The sequence below is a fragment of the Arachis ipaensis genome, chromosome B9 (assembly GCF_059453495.1).
Source record: "Arachis ipaensis isolate K30076 ecotype BB chromosome B9, ASM5945349v1, whole genome shotgun sequence".
In the NCBI taxonomy this organism is placed as follows: Eukaryota; Viridiplantae; Streptophyta; class Magnoliopsida; order Fabales; family Fabaceae; genus Arachis; species Arachis ipaensis.
In genome coordinates, this window is record NC_142444.1 from 26,574,982 (window position 1) to 26,590,791 (window position 15,810).

A 15,810-nucleotide genomic window follows, 5' to 3' on the forward strand; every position below is an offset into this window, starting at 1 on the left:
TTTGTATAACTCGGTTCCAATCAGTGTGAAAGATGCTGCTCGCCTTTTAAAGGTTCGTTCGTCTTTTATGGTTGTTGGTATGGTTCCTGTTTGTAGAAATTGCTTGTATGGTGTTCGCCAGTCTTGTTCCTGTGTGATAGAAAAGATTGTTTTGCCAAAACTTGGTTCTGCAAGGGTTAGCTGAGATATGACGGAATCATGCATATTTTTCCTGGTTGTTGCTAGTTTTGATAAAGCATCTGCTCGGGTGTTTTGTTCCCGAGCTATGTGTGTGATTTGTATGGAAGTAAAATGAGATATGAGTTCCCTTACCAACGCGTGATATTTTTCTAGCAGTTGGTCTTTTACCTGAAAGTTCCCGGTTACCTGTTGTACTACCAGTTGTGAGTCGCAGTATATTTGTAGGTGTGTTATGTTTAGGGATTGTGCGAGTTGGAGGCCGGCTAGTAGGGCTTCGTACTCGGCTTGATTGTTGCTTGTTTGAAATAAGAATTTGATTGACTGCTCTGTTTGGAGGTCCGAGCTGTTTGTCAAGTACACTCCTGCTCCCGATCCTTCTGAGTTTGAGGCTCCATCTACATAGAGCTCCCATGTGTGTGCGTGATCCTCCTGCTCTGTTAACTCGGCTACAAAATCTGCTAAAAACTGTGCCTTCAACGTTGTCCTCGGCTCGTATACTATGTCAAATTCAGATAATTCTATAGACCATTTGGTTAGTCGTCCTGAGACCTCGGGTCGAGTGAGAATTTGTCGCAAGGGTTGATTTGTTCTGACGATGACCTTGTTGCTCTGGAAGTACTGTCTTAATCTTCTTGCTGTGAGTATAAGTGCATATGCCAGCTTCTCCATTGGTGGATATCTGAGCTCGGCATTTTGCAATGTTTTACTGACGAAGTAGACTGGTTCCTGCTTATCCTCTATCTCTGTGACGAGTACTAAACTGATGGCTTTTGGTGAGACTGACAAGTATAATAGTAGTGGCTTTTCGTGATTTGGCTTTTGTAAGGTCGGAGGGGACGAGATTATGGCCTTTAATTTCTGAAAAGCAGTTTCACACTCTGTGTTCCAGTTGAACTTTGTTTGTTTCTTCAGTATGTTGAAGAAATGTTGGGAATGTGTTGATACATTTGGTAGGAATCGGGAGAGTGCGGCCAGCCTTCCATTTAGTATCTGGACTTCCTTTATTGTTCGGGGAGGTCTCATGTTAATGATCGCTTCACACTTCTCCGGGTTTGCCTCGATGCCTCTTGACGTCAGCATGAAGCCTAGGAACTTTCCACCCTTCACCCCGAAAGCGCACTTGTCCGGGTTGAGTCGCATGTTATGTTTCCTCAGCTGACCGAACACTTCTTCTAGGTCGGTATCATGGGTGGTTTCTTTTTGGGTTTTGACGACCATGTCGTCAACATATACCTCTAGATTTCTCCCTATTTGTTTGCTGAAGACTTTGTCCATGAGGCGTTGATAGGTAGCCCCTGCATTCTTGAGGCCAAAAGGCATAACAGTATAACAGTAATTTCCTAGTTCAGTTATGAAAGCTGTTTTATCCTTATCTTTTGGATGCATTAATATTTGATTGTAACCAGAATATGCATCTAAAAAACTTAAAATAGGATATCCTGATGCATTGTCTACCAATTTATCTATGCATGGGAGTGGATAGGCATCCTTGGGGCATGCTTTGTTTAGGTTAGTGAAATCTACACACATGCGCCACTTACCTGAGGCCTTTCTTACCATAACTACGTTTGATAACCATGTAGTGAATCGGAGCTCTTCTATGAATTCTGCTTGGAGGAGCTTCTGTGTTTCCTCAAGGCATGCTGCACGCTTCTCGTCTCCCATGTTTCTTTTCTTCTGGGAGACGGGTCGTGCATTCGGATTGATTTGCAGCTTGTGGCAGATGAGGTTTGGATCTATGCCGGGCATATCTGCTGGTGTCCAAGCGAACAGGTCGGCATTTCGCCGAAGTAGGCTTGTTATCTTTTGTTTTGTTCCTGAAAGGAGGGAAGAACTGATGTGAGTGTAATGGTTAACATTGTTATCTAATTGTACCTTTTCTAGTTCGTCTGTTGGTGTTGGTTTGTCATGGAGATCTCCTCGTGGATCGAGCTCGGCAACGCCCGATATGTTGGCGATGTTGTATGTGCCTTTGGTTGGTTCGGGGTTTGGTCGGGTATCTGTCCTGATCTTTAAGCTCTCATTGTAACATCGGCGAGCTTCAATGTGGTCGGAGTGTATGGTGGCTATCTGCTCCTCCTGTACCTGAAATTTGACACATAGGTGCAGTGTGGAAACGATGGCGCCAAAAGAGTTTAAAAAGGGTCTACCCAAAATAATATTGTATGGGCTAATGCAATCTACTACGAGGAACTGCACGTCCTTAGTTTTGCTCATTGGATGTTCGCCTAAGGTCGTCTTTAACCAGATGCTGCCGAGGATTGACACTCGTTCCCCTGAGAATCCGACCAGCTCTCCTGAAGAGGGTAGAAGGGATCGTTCGCTGAGTTTCATTTTCTTGAAGGTTGAATAAAAAAGGACGTCGGCGCTACTGCCGGGGTCGAGGAGGGCTTTTCTAACGAGGAGGTCCCCTGCTTGGATAGAGATTACGACGGGGTCATCCAGATTATCGGAGTGGGTTTGACAGTCTGTTTGTTTGAAATATATGTTAGGTATATTCGGATTGGCCGTCGATATCTCGGTCGTTCGCTGCAGTGTTAGCATATCCCTGTATCGTCGTTTTCGCGCCGAACTAGTGTTGCCTCCACTTGCGAACCCCCCAGAGATGCAGTTGATGACCCCCCTCGTTGGTGGGGGTAGGGTTCTGGTTTTATCCAAGGTCGGCTGCTTTCGCTCCTGGTGCCGATTATCAGGGTCGTCGGAGGTACCCCTTGCTTTGCCGCTGATGTATTTGTCTAGGTGTCCCTGTCTCGCTAGTCTTTCCAGGAGGTCCTTTGCGACCACGCATTCGTCGGTTGTGTGGCCGAACTTCTGGTGAAAAGCGCAGTATTTGGACTTGTCCACATAGCGCTGGTCCTGATATGAGCCGGCTCTGCTCGGCGGCTTTATCAACTTGTTATGTAGTATCTCCTTAATGATGTCTTCCCTCTTGGTGTTGAATCTGGTGTAGGAGTCGTATTTGGGTGTCAGCCTGAAGGGCTTCTTTGAATCTCTGGTGTTTGTCCTATCTTCGTCTCTTTTGTTCGGCTGCCTCTCACCCTTCCGAGTTTCTCGTAGTTCCTCTATCTCGATTTGTCTGGTCGCTTTCTCCCGAAACTCCTCTAGTGTTCTCGGCTTTGCAACCGCAATTGCTTCTTGAAATTTTCCTGGGCGCAGGCCACTCTTTATGGCGTGTAATTGAACTTCTGGGTTAAGGTCGGGGATCTCCATGGCTGCCGTTGTGAAGCGAGTCATATAGTCCCGCAGGCTCTCGTGCGGTCCTTGTCTGATGGTACTGAGATAGTCTGAGTCTCTTACATAAATCTTGGAAGCCGCGAACTGATTGATGAAGAGTTTGGAGAAGTCGTCGAAACTTGTTATTGAACCTGCAGGCAAATTGGAAAACCACAACAGCGCAGCACCGTCTAAAAAGGTGGGGAAAGAACGACATAATATGGGATCGGAATCGCTATTGAGGAACATCATGGACTCAAATTTGGTCACATGAATCTTAGGATCTCCGATCCCTTTGTAAGGTACCAGTGTCATAGGAAGCGTGAAGTTCTGAGGCATTTTGAAACTCATGATTTCCTCAGAGAAGGGGTTAGCTCGTCTCCTTCCGGTCTTCGGGGTTTTCTCCTCTGTTTTGTCATTGGATTCTGACTGGTGTTCGTTTTGCTGATCAGTGTTCACTTCCTTGTCGACATTTTTCCTTTCACCTTTGTTTTGCAAGGTCGCCAATAGTTCGGCCATTCGCTGATTCTCTGCCAGTAGTGCCGCGTTCGCAGCGACGAGGTCGAGACCAGCTTGTTGATGGGTGCCCGATTGGTCCGTCATGCTTCAGTTCCTGAAAAAATAAGGTAGAGCACAAGGTATGTGTGGGTTATATTCTAAAGTGAAGAAAAAATCGGGCCCCACGGTGGGCGCCAATTGTTCCGTCCAGAATATGCCTCCGAGGTATGATCGGTGTAACGACTGAGATACGACTCGGAAGCGCTCTCCTGTGAACCTTAGCCTCGGTGTGGACCCTGCAAAAAAGGACTCCGACGCTCAAGTCAGTTGCCAGAATAATAAGCTCACAAAAAATAACGTTTAAGAAGATAAGGGGTGAAGAATAAAGTAGTAGGTAGAGATTGTGTTCCTCTTTAGGCGAGTTAAGTTCGCCTGATTAAATAGGCTGTGCCCTGAGTACGGTTTGAGTTGGAAGTTACGTTATCCCCAGATCTCGGCCTCATTTGAATTACTGGATTTATTCTCGGTTATGCAGTTTTGGTTGCCGAAGATAATGGGAGATATTGCCGAGGATATCGGTTAGGTACACCATTCATTCACATTTTTTTGGTTTTTCTTCTCCTGAGTGCTCGTTTCGATCTAAAGACTTTATGGTTCAATTTTATTTGGCACACATCTTTTTTTCTTCTTCTGAATGCCAGTTTCAAAATAGGAGTTTTACGACTAAGTGTGTGTTTGAATTACAGGAAAGTTTGCATAGAATTAATTTTGCAAACTTGATTTTGATGAAAAGTAAGTTTGTGTTAACGTGATTTATGTTTGGCAATCTTTATATTAAAATGGATTATAGTAAAATAAATGTTGTTTGGATTATGCTACTCAAAATCACTTTTAGAAGAAAAATTACTAAAAAAGACATCAATTTAAATAATTTTTTATATTATCCTATCATTTTACTTTAGATATTTGAATAGATCTTAGTAATTCATTTTATAATAAAAATATTTATCATATAAATAAACATTATTATTTTATAATAATAAAATAATATATATCTTTGAAAAAAAATACAATAAAAAATAAAATTATAAAAGAGAATACATACTATACATTCTATAATGTTAAACAAAAAGAAAATGTTCTATAATCTTTTTAGTACGTTATTACTCTTTACTTTATATCATTTTGGAATATACATTTTTATTATTCATGACTCTTTTGTTACTTATAATTAGTATATAATAAAAACTAAAATAAAATACAGTAAAAAATACAATAAAAATAAAAAAAATAAAAAATTATATAATAACTACAACCAACAACATGTATCATATGAACAAAAAAAATTACAATAAAAAGTAGATAAAATTCATATGAATAAAATAAAATTAAAAATTAAAAATTTTATACACAACATAAATATAGTACAATAAAGAATAGAAAAAAAGAATTTATATAAACAAAAAATAATAAAAATATCATAAAAATTAATAAAAATAAGAATTTATATCAACAATAGTTGTCATATGAATAAAAAAGTACAATAAAAATATAATAGAACACTAAAAAAATAATATAAAAAAATTTATCGTATAAATAAAAAATACAATAAAAATATAAAAATCAAAATATGAAAGACAGTACTAAAAATAATAAAAAAAAAATTAAATTTTTTACCTTGGCAGTGATTAAAACAGATCTGAAAAATTTTGAAAAATTTTGATAGAAAAAAAAATTCAAAACAAAGAATATACACAATAAATGAACAAAGAACTACTGTGAAAGTTATGGTTACTTACATCTTTTTTATAGAAGAGAATGGAGGGTAGGGTTGGTAGAAAAGGAATAAATTTTTCACTTAATTCCTTTAACGGTAATCAACTTTCTCAACGTGAAGGCAGAAGCTAGAAATTTTAGCTTCACGTGCGTACGTTCAAAGGTAAAAGCACTTCTGGGTTGCTTCTGGGTTGTTCCAACAAATTGCCAAACATAAAAATGGGACGTTCAAGACACTCAAACGGACTTCTCTCTTCTTCAATGTGAACCCAAACACACCCTAATTAGTTGAGGAAATACTAATAGTCATTTATAACTTTTAAACTAATTGAGAAATCAGCTTTGTACATAACATTAATTAGTCATTTACTTAATAGTCTTTTAGTTTAAACTTAGTAAGTTCGACTAATAGACTTTTTTTAATTGTCTAATTTTTTTATCAATTTAATTTAATATTATTTTATGTTTTATTTTTTAAAAATTAATTTTTTTACACAAAAATTAAGATATTCAATCATTATTGATACTATTATATCCAAAGTGTCAATCTTTCAAGTTTTAATTATAATTTTTTTATTATTTTAAGAAGTTGAATAACTTTTTATTTATTTAATTTAATATTATTTTATATTTTCTTAGTTCTTTAATTAAATTTTTTGTTGCTAGTAAAAAAACATTAAAATATTTAATAAGTATATATTGTAATTTTTAATATATATCATTCGGGCTATATATATTTTTTTAAATTATTGTTGGCTCCCCAAAAATTTACTTCAAGCACTGCCACTGGGTGGTCATACCTTATATGCTCCTGCTACAATTAATTACAGCCACATTAAATAATTAATAAACTAAACTAAACTAATTTTTATTTTGATTGGTATACGCTGAAGTGACTAACTAACTATAGTTAAGCCTACATCTACTGCTAATTGAAAATTATTTAGGTGACAGGTTTAGTTGAGAGAAGGAACAAATATTTCTTGAACTCTATTTTTTTCAACTTCTTGATGTCTTTGGACTATTGTTGGTGGCTAGTTGATAATCCAAAAGAGCTGTATTGCTATGCTCAATTATTGCATATTTTCAAACACTTTGTATGTTTGATTTGGTTATAATGGAACATTTTATCATCCTGTGGTTTTTTTACCTCTCATAGTGAGGAATATTTTTCGACGTGAAATTTTGGTATGGATTTTCAGTTTTCCATCACATTTGTTGCTGTTGTTTTCATTGATATATTGTGTAGAGTTCTAATATTGTGCATAGGGTGTTTGCGTGCCATTCTATTTGAAATAAAGGACATATAAGTGCAACATCTTAATTAATCACTATTGCGGGTGGTAAAAAAATACACCATCAAGAATCTGAAAGTTGCAGCTCAGTCTCCAGGACAGGGCTAAAAAAATGCCAACTAGAATCATGAAATGCATTATAATAATCATCTGAAACTGTTTTGATTCTAAACTCTGTTGTGAACCTACGAACAGACAAAATATGCTCCATTGAGTTAACACGTGAATTCTTACACAATGAAGCATGCTCCTTGTATGTTTCAAAGCTGTTACCAAACAATACCATGTTTCTTAATAGATTCAGTTTCCAATTTGCCTGCAACAAGTTATTATATAACTCTGCCTCGCAATGAGGCATGAAGAACATAGTCGGTTTTTGTGCCTCTCGCCTCCCATGCTCATTTACTGACATGACAGAACAACCGAGGGATTCTATAACCCGAGACTCAGATAGAGATAGAACAGGATCATACACCTCTATGTTTCCGATCCAACTGAAATCTCTTCTCATCAATATTGCAAGGCTAAGTTGCAATCGAGGGGGCTCGTACGATTCGATGCTGCCAATACCATAAATGACCATTTCCATCTTTGTCTCTGAGCCTAACACCCTATGGACATAATCAGAAAGTGATGTTTGGATTTGACATCTCATAGTACTATAGAACTCGGAGCTCCCAACCCTATTTATACATCTTTCCATCTTCTGCATCATTGATGTTTCTCGGCTTGGATCAGTCTGAGAATCCGTTGGAGCCCATGGTTCTTGTTTTTCTTCTGAAACTCCAACTTTGGTAGCTTTACTTCTTTGTCTGCCACGACGGGGTAAAACAACTGTCCATCCTCCATCAGAAGTGCAATTGTGAATTGTTTGAGGTTTTGCCGAAGCTGCCATTGGAATTCAAGAAATCTCTTTACTCGTTCGGATATACTGCTTCAACCTCGAAATGCAATACCAAATTCTGGATAAGAACATAGAATATTAGCTCATGGCTTCACATGATATGAAATGAACAAAATGTTATGGATTACATTAGCGAGTTAGTTAATTGATTGATCAGTTAGTCAACAGCTGGAGTTAGTTAGAAACCAGTTAAGTTAGTTATTTTCTGTTATCCACCCAGCTGTCATATTCATTTCGTAACGAATCATTTCATTCAATCCATCTCTAGTTTCAATATGGTGTCAGAAGTAAATTCTACGATTTCTCTCTCTAATTATTAAATACATATTACACTATACAGTATACACTAGTCAACATGAAGATCAAATATCATATAAACAAATTTTAAATGTTAAGCACTCATGAAATTGCAAAATCAGCAGCAGTAATAAGTTAGTAATAGTTATACATGTGTTGTCAAAAAATCAAAATGATATAAGCAAACATGATTACATTCACATGAAACAAGAGGGAGACGCAATTCAGTGAATTTCTCACCCTGCAGAAGAACCAGAAGCATAAGGTAGCAAACTGGCGACGAGGAGGCGGAGCAGACTGGCGGCAGAAGAGAAGAGCAGCGACTTAGCTTTCACTGCTGCAACATACAAAGCATAGGCAAACTTTCCAGCCACCAAACATAACCATTAGGACCTATAGATGCAATCAAGAAATAATAAGACTAAAAAATTCTGATCCCATGAAAACAAGCACAATGGCTCAAGGACGAAACAAAATTTTTTAGAACAATTCAATGACCTAAATGAAATAATAAAATCAACAATTCATTGAATTTAAATGATAAACGTAACAACTACTTAAGTGAAAAGTCATTGAATTTAGATTCATATTCAATCAATTATAAGTTCATATTTTCTTCTTCTATCAATCACAGTCTAAGCACAATTTCTTCAACATCAGCCTGAAATGTATTGAAAAAATATGATTTATGGCACAAACAATATGTCCAATTTAAATGGTGCATTACAGTGTCACATTACATGTTTTTTGTGCATAAAATTTTATTGTGACCATCTTAGAGTCAGAATTATTGTTCACATTACAAGACACTATTATATTATTCTGATTTGAAGCTTTGTTGTTGTCAGCTACCCCGCATTCTACAAACAAATGCAATTGCAAGATACTATGGACTAGAGAAAGGGCAAGTAGTTAAGATAACTTACAGTGGTGATATCACTCAGATGCATGTCACCTATCGATGCGTTTGGTGATGCTTATTTCTTGTATGCTGCTGGTAGAATTCGTAGAAATGCTTAAGAACTAGTTAGTATATGATTTGTATAATTATAAGCTTATGTAGTAACTTGCATGCGGTTGTGTGAATTTCACTCGAGCAGATGAACAAATCCGCTGAACAGTTTCTTTGTATGACTAGTTTGGAAATCACAAAACAGGAAAACACAACACAGCAAAACCAGCAGCACATCACTAATCATAATCAATAATCAAAAGACATTCAATAATCAATTATCACAAGACCTTCAATAATAAATAATCAGTAAAATAACTATTCAATAAAAAATAAAGAAGACACAAAACAGCAACACAGCAGAACCAGAGCTCATTCAATAAAAAATCACAACACAGCAGAACCAGAGCTCATCGGTAATCAAATAATCGTTCAATAAAATATTAAAACAAAAACATTCAAATAATCAGTAATCAAATAATCATTGAACAGGGCATAAACAAAAAACGCAGAAGACGGTGGTAGGTTGGAAGAACCTGCGGCTGAGCAAATGAAGAGCAGACTCAAAGACGCCGAGCTCGAGGAAGAAGCTGCAATTGGTGGGTTGGGGACTTCGAGCACGACGACCAGACAAAGACGGTGGTGCCTGAGCGCGCGACGGAGCAGATGAAGACCAGGGACTGACGCGCCGAGCTCGAGGAAGAAGCTGCGATTCTTGAAGGAGGAAGAAGCACGAACGACCAGACGACGATGGTAGTGCCTGAGCGCGACGGACGGCGGCAGTCCTTGAGGCGGTGGTGGAGAAGCTAGGGTTTCATGTTTCAACTTCCTTCTGATTTGGGGAGAAGCTGTTAAGTGTTTGGAGTGAAGACTAAACGGAAGGGGAAGGAAGGTCACGCGTGCGTGAACCAAAAATAATTTTTTTTTTTTTTGGTAAAGTTCAAAACGACGTAGTTTCATTAAAACGATTGGTTTCAATTTCACTTCAACCGATCAGTTTTCAGACTGATTCAATGGTTTATTAACGGTTTTTTAATTAGCGATTTTACATGATTAACTGGATCGTTAATGCTGCCAGTTCACGGTTTGACTAATCGATCCGGTCCAGTTTTTAGAATTATGGATTACATGCATGGCAGGTCGCGGTGAGAAGCAGCAAAGAGGGACACGGTGAGTACATAGGGGAAGAGGGAATTTTCGGTGGAGTGGTGAAATGCGTAAAGATTGGAAAGAACACCAACGACGAAAGCATCTGCTGGGCTGACACTGACACTAAGAGACGAAAGCTAAGGGAACGAATGGAATTAGATACCCTAGTAGTCTTAGCCGTAAACGATGGATACTCGGGATTGCGTGTATCGACTCGTGCAATGCTGTAGCTAACGCGTTAACTATTCCACCTGGAAAGTACGTTTACAAGAATAAAACTCAACAGCAAGGCTTGGCGCAAAGATCGGTGGAGCACGGTGGGTGGCTGCAGTTTGGCTGTGAATTACAGAGGAGGCTGAGGTAGGATTTTATTTTTACAAAGAAATAAATGAAGAGTGAAATGGAGGGGGAGGGGGTGAGGGGGAGGGGATTTGAATATGGCCTGGATTTTGATGTAATGCCTCCGTATGGGCTGCTGGGTGAAATTTTTGAAGAAAAAATATAGGCGAACAACGTTTTTTCTGAACAATGTAAACAATAGGTTAAAAAAGAAATGTTAATTTTAAAAATTAAATTTTGAATTAATTAGGTTTAATCATAATAAAAGAAAAGTTAATTTTAGTTTTAAAAATCAAATTTTGAATTAATTAGATTTAATCATAATTTTGAATTAAAAGCTAAAGGAGCGAATGGAATTAGATACTCTAGTAGTCCTAGCTGTAAACGACGGATACTCGGTGTTGCGTGTATCGACCCGTGCAATGTTGTAACTAACACATTAACTATTCCACCTGGGGAGTACGTTTCGAGAATGAAACTCAACAACAGCAAGGCTTGGTGCGAAGATCGGCGGAGCACGGTGGGCGACTACAATTTGGCTGTGAATTACAGAGGCTCATCTAGGGTTTTATTTTAACAAAGAAATAAATTAAGAGTGAAATGGGAGGGGGGATTTGAATATGGCCTGGGTTTTGAGGTAATGCCTCCGTATGGACTGCTGGGTGAAATTTTTGAAGAAAAAGTATAGGAGAACAACGCTTTTTCTGAACAACGTAAATAATAGGTTAAAAAAGAAATGCTAATTTTAAAAATTAAATTTTGAATTAATTAGGTTTACTCATAATAAAAGAAAATTTAATTTTAGTTTTAAAAATCAAATTTTGAATTAATTAGGTTTAATCATAATTTTGAATTAATTAGGTTTAATCATAATCAATCCTGTGCCACCGTCGTCGCTGCTGTATCGCGACCCTGGTGCCCCCCACAGCTGCTGTCTCGTTACTTATTTCTTATCAACCAAGTCAGATGTTTATTTTACTATGTATGTGAATGGTTCTTTTCATTCTAAAGTGGATGTTTATTTGGGTATACTGTTGATATTTTAATTGATTTGCTTGATTCTGCATGCACATGTTTCGCAGGATGTTCATTTTACTATGTATGCAGATGGTTCTTTTCATTAAGATGTGGATGTTCATTATTAAACACCACTCAAAGAAAATCTCCAATTTCTTCTCCCTCCAATATATGGTTTGAAAAAATAAACAGGTGCGAATGCGATAAAAAACATAGGAGACTCATGGTAGGGAGGGTGGTGGCGCAGTTGACGGAGAAAAATTGTCGGTAAAGAATTTCACAAAAATGTCGCGTTGCAAGTATAGTTCTAAACCGACAAGCAATCCTCAATCAACGTTTAAATTCTTTGTCACTTAAGCAAGCCCAATAAAATTAACCGAAATATTTAAACTTTAGGTCGTCTCTCAAAGGAATTGCAGGGAAGTGTAGTTTATTATTGGCTATGAAAAAATATATTTTTGGGTTTTGTAATAAGAAACAAGAAAGTAAAATGGCAAGAAAATAAACTAATAACTAAGAAAGCTCTTACCAAGGAAAGAGAATTAGAAGTCCTATCCTCATTATCATCGTCAATTGTGATGGTAAATATAAATTGCTTTCACTTAGTTATCCTCTAACAAATGAAGGAAAGTCAAGCGAGCAAAATCGACTTAAGTTCACAAGTCCTAATCAAAGACTAGATTTTAGTGAGGCTCAAGCCAACTAGAAACTTTCAATCACCAATCAACAAAAGAATTTTGATAACTCAAGATTCTCTAATTAATCAATCTAAGTCAAGAACATAAAAATATAAATTAAAATCCACCCAAACATTTTATCAAACACTTGAAGGCATAAAATAAAAACATAGAAAATTGACAAGACATAGGAAATTCTAAGACTAACCAGAGCAAAGAAAGAACAATAACAAAGCAATTGAACAATAAGAAATATGACACATAAATTGCATTAATGAAAATTGAGAGTAACACATGAACTCATAAACTAAATTAGCAAAATAAAGGGATCAATAAGGGAAGTAGATAACTCAAGTGCTAGAACAAATAAAAGTAAGAGAAAACTAAATTAAAATAAGACTGAAACCTAAATCTAAAGAGAAATTGGAAAAAGAAACCCTAAACCTAGAGAGAGGAGAGAGCTTCTCTATCTAGAATTCTACATCTAAAACCTAAAGTATGTATGAATGAAAAGTGAATGGTGAATCCCCTTCCAGCTTCACTCTGCAACCTATTGTCCTCATTTTCGGGACTGAAACTGGGTCAAAAGCAGCCCATATATCGCCCCCTAACATTTTCTCGTAACTGAGGCATGTGATGCTTGTCACGCGTACGCATTGATGGATATTGAATTGGCCACGCGTACGCGTCATCCACGCATGTGCGTCATTTGTCTGCTGCGCCAGTCACGCGTATGTGTTGTCCATGCGTGCGCGTCGGCTCCAGCTTGTCAAACTCTCAATTTCTTGTGTTCCTTCCACTTTGGCATGCTTCCTTTCCATCCTCTAAGTCATTCCTGCCCTATAAAATCTGAAAACACTTAACACACATATCACGACATCGAATGGTAATAAGAGAAGATTACAAATTAGCAATTTTAAGGCCAAAGAAGCATATTTTCAATCATAGCACAAAATTAGAAAGGAAACTTAAAAACATGCAATTTATATGGATAAGTGTGAGAATACTTGACAAAATCCACTCAATTCAATACAAAATAAATCATAAAATAGTGGTTTATCAATTTCTCCACACTTAAACATTAGCATGTCCTCATGCTAAGCTCACAGGAACCAAAAGAATGAAGAGGGATGGTAGGACTTATTAAATGCAACCTATCTATATGAATGCAACTACATGCAAAAATGCTTCTACCTACTTGGTTAAAAGTAAATAAATCTTTCAAGAACAAATATGAACTGGATTCCACTAATTCAAATCTCAAAATAAAGTACAAGTATACTTGCAAGAAAAGAGCTCGTGAAAGCCGGGAACAAAGAATCGAGCATCGAACCCTCACCGGAAGTGTATACACTCTAATCACTCAAGTGTTTGAGGTTCGATTCTCTCAATTCTCTACTAATCTTGCTTTCTAAGGCTTGCTATTCTTCTACCAATCAACAAAAGTTTAATGCACGAATACACATATCAAGAGGTCCTTTAAGGGTTGTAATGGGGTTAGGTCAATGTATGATTGTATTTGGTCAAGTGGACTAAAATCTGAATCATTGATTAACCTAAACTTCCCACCTAACTTCAGACAATTCATGTAATCAGAATATAAAATCTAACTACCCATTAACTATATTTTCCACATATTCATGCATCTGAATTTGAGTACAACTCATGCATTGCTACCACCATTTACTTTGGGGGCATTTTGTCCCATTTTTATTATTGTTTTTCTTTCTTTTTTTTTATTTTTCTTATTTTTCTCAATGCATATGATTAAGGTATTGGATGTAGAATATGTGCTCAACTATCTTTTTCACATTTTCACAAAAATATACAATACCCAATTCCCAAACCAAATATTTCCAAACCCAACTTCCCCACACTTAATTCATGTACACTCTCACTAGTCTAAGCTAACCAAGTACTCGAATTCAAGACATTTATTATTTTCCACTTAGAATCAGTGATGTGCCACAATAAAGAACAAATGGGATAAAATAGGCTCAACATTGGTTTGCAAAGGATAATGAAAGGGTAAGGCCATATGGGAACGTGAGCTTAGTGAAATAAAGGCCTCAATCACATAAGTGCATGCATACATCAAACAATGAAAATATAGAGTCAAGCAAGACAAATATCACAATTTTAGAGAGAACAACACACACCGAATCAAAATATTGGTTGATAAGATACAATCAATCAAATAGGTTCAAAAATCTCACTGGGTTTGTGTGTTCGAGCTCTAAAACCATGTTCCAAAAATAAATTTCTTCAAGCAAATTCAAAGATTTTAATTCAAATTAGTGAAGTGCCTTAAAATAGTTTCTTGGAAAAGAAATTATTACTTCAACCAAGTAGTACCTAAATGCAAGCAACTAACTACATATGCAATCTATCATGCAATGCAACAACTCACTAATAAAGAAAATTAAGAATTAGTATTGAGAAATGGAATTGTTACCCACGGAAGTCGGTATCGACCTCCCCACACTTAAAGATTGCACCGTCCTCGATGCATGCAAAGATGAACAAGGTGGGTACGGAAAGTTGGGCTGCTACAACTGATGAGTTTCTTCAAAGGATTGTGCGGAAGGATTTGTTGTTCGCTCTTTTGAAATATTTTCCGTTCTCCTTTTGGTGGCCAGCCTGAAAAGAGAGAAAAAGGAAGAAGAATATCCCACAAACAAAGATATGAAAACAAATAAAATATGGGTGGGCTAATGCCAAATAAGAGTGATGTTCTCAATTACATGGTAGCTACAACATGTGAGTGAGAAAGCAATATAAACTAACGGTATGTCAGCTAAATATCAAACAAGTCAAGAAGTACTCAAAATGATTCAAGAATTATTCAACAGTCGAGTGAGAAAATTCAACAACAATATTAAGATATCAAAAATAGAAAAGAAAATAAGAACAAGTATAAAGTAAAAATGCAATGGATGAAAGTTTACAAATGTAATAAACAAAGGAGAATGAAAGATGAGAAAAAAAATAAAAGTGAAATTTTGAAAAGAGGGATAAGAGGAAGATAGAAAGGGAAGAAAAGAAATGGGAGGAGGGAAGAAGAAGAAAGGAAGAAAGAAAGAAGAAGAAATAAGAAAGAAATAACAGACAGGGATGCGATGCGGATGCGTCGCCCACGCGTACGCGTGGTGTGCAGTAGAAAGGAGGGACGCGTACGCGTGGATGGCCAAAAATAGACAGTGACGCGTGAGCGTCGGTCACGCTTGCGCGTCACTCTTGCTTCTCAAACCCTCAATTTCTTGTGTTCCTTCCACTTTGGCATGCTTCCTTTCCATCCTCTAAGTCATTCTTGCTCTATAAAACCTGAAAACACTTAACACATATATAACAACATCTAATGGTAATAAGAGAAGATTAAAAATTAGCAATTTTAAGGCCAAAGAAGCATGTTTTCAATCATAGCATAAAATTAGGAAGGAAACTTAAAAACATGCAATTTATATGGATAAGTATGAGAATACTTGACAAAATCCACTCAATTCAATATAAAAT

The 15,810-nt window shown here is 36.9% G+C and overlaps 1 protein-coding gene across 7 annotated transcripts; it reads right to left on the reverse strand.

The window, feature by feature from the left end:
* Positions 1-6,974: 6,974 nt before the first annotated feature.
* SRR1 (sensitivity to red light reduced protein (SRR1)) lies at positions 6,975-10,106 on the reverse strand. Of its 7 annotated transcripts, none has more exons than XM_016320829.2 (4): positions 9,652-10,003; positions 9,090-9,154; positions 8,404-8,556; positions 6,975-7,924 (listed from the first exon to the last, which is right to left on the reverse strand). In XM_016320829.2, exon 4 carries the CDS (start codon positions 7,855-7,857, stop codon positions 7,027-7,029), a length of 831 nt encoding a protein of 276 aa, XP_016176315.1. In that variant the 5' UTR covers positions 7,858-7,924; positions 8,404-8,556; positions 9,090-9,154; positions 9,652-10,003; the 3' UTR covers positions 6,975-7,026. The 7 variants fall into 7 exon arrangements, with proteins under 7 accessions (XP_016176315.1, XP_088356013.1, XP_016176312.1 ...); XM_088499887.1 differs by having other exon boundaries at positions 6,975-7,893; positions 9,090-9,157; positions 9,652-9,997; XM_016320826.2 differs by having other exon boundaries at positions 9,090-9,297; positions 9,652-9,981.
* Between the last annotated feature and the right edge of the window lie 5,704 nt (positions 10,107-15,810).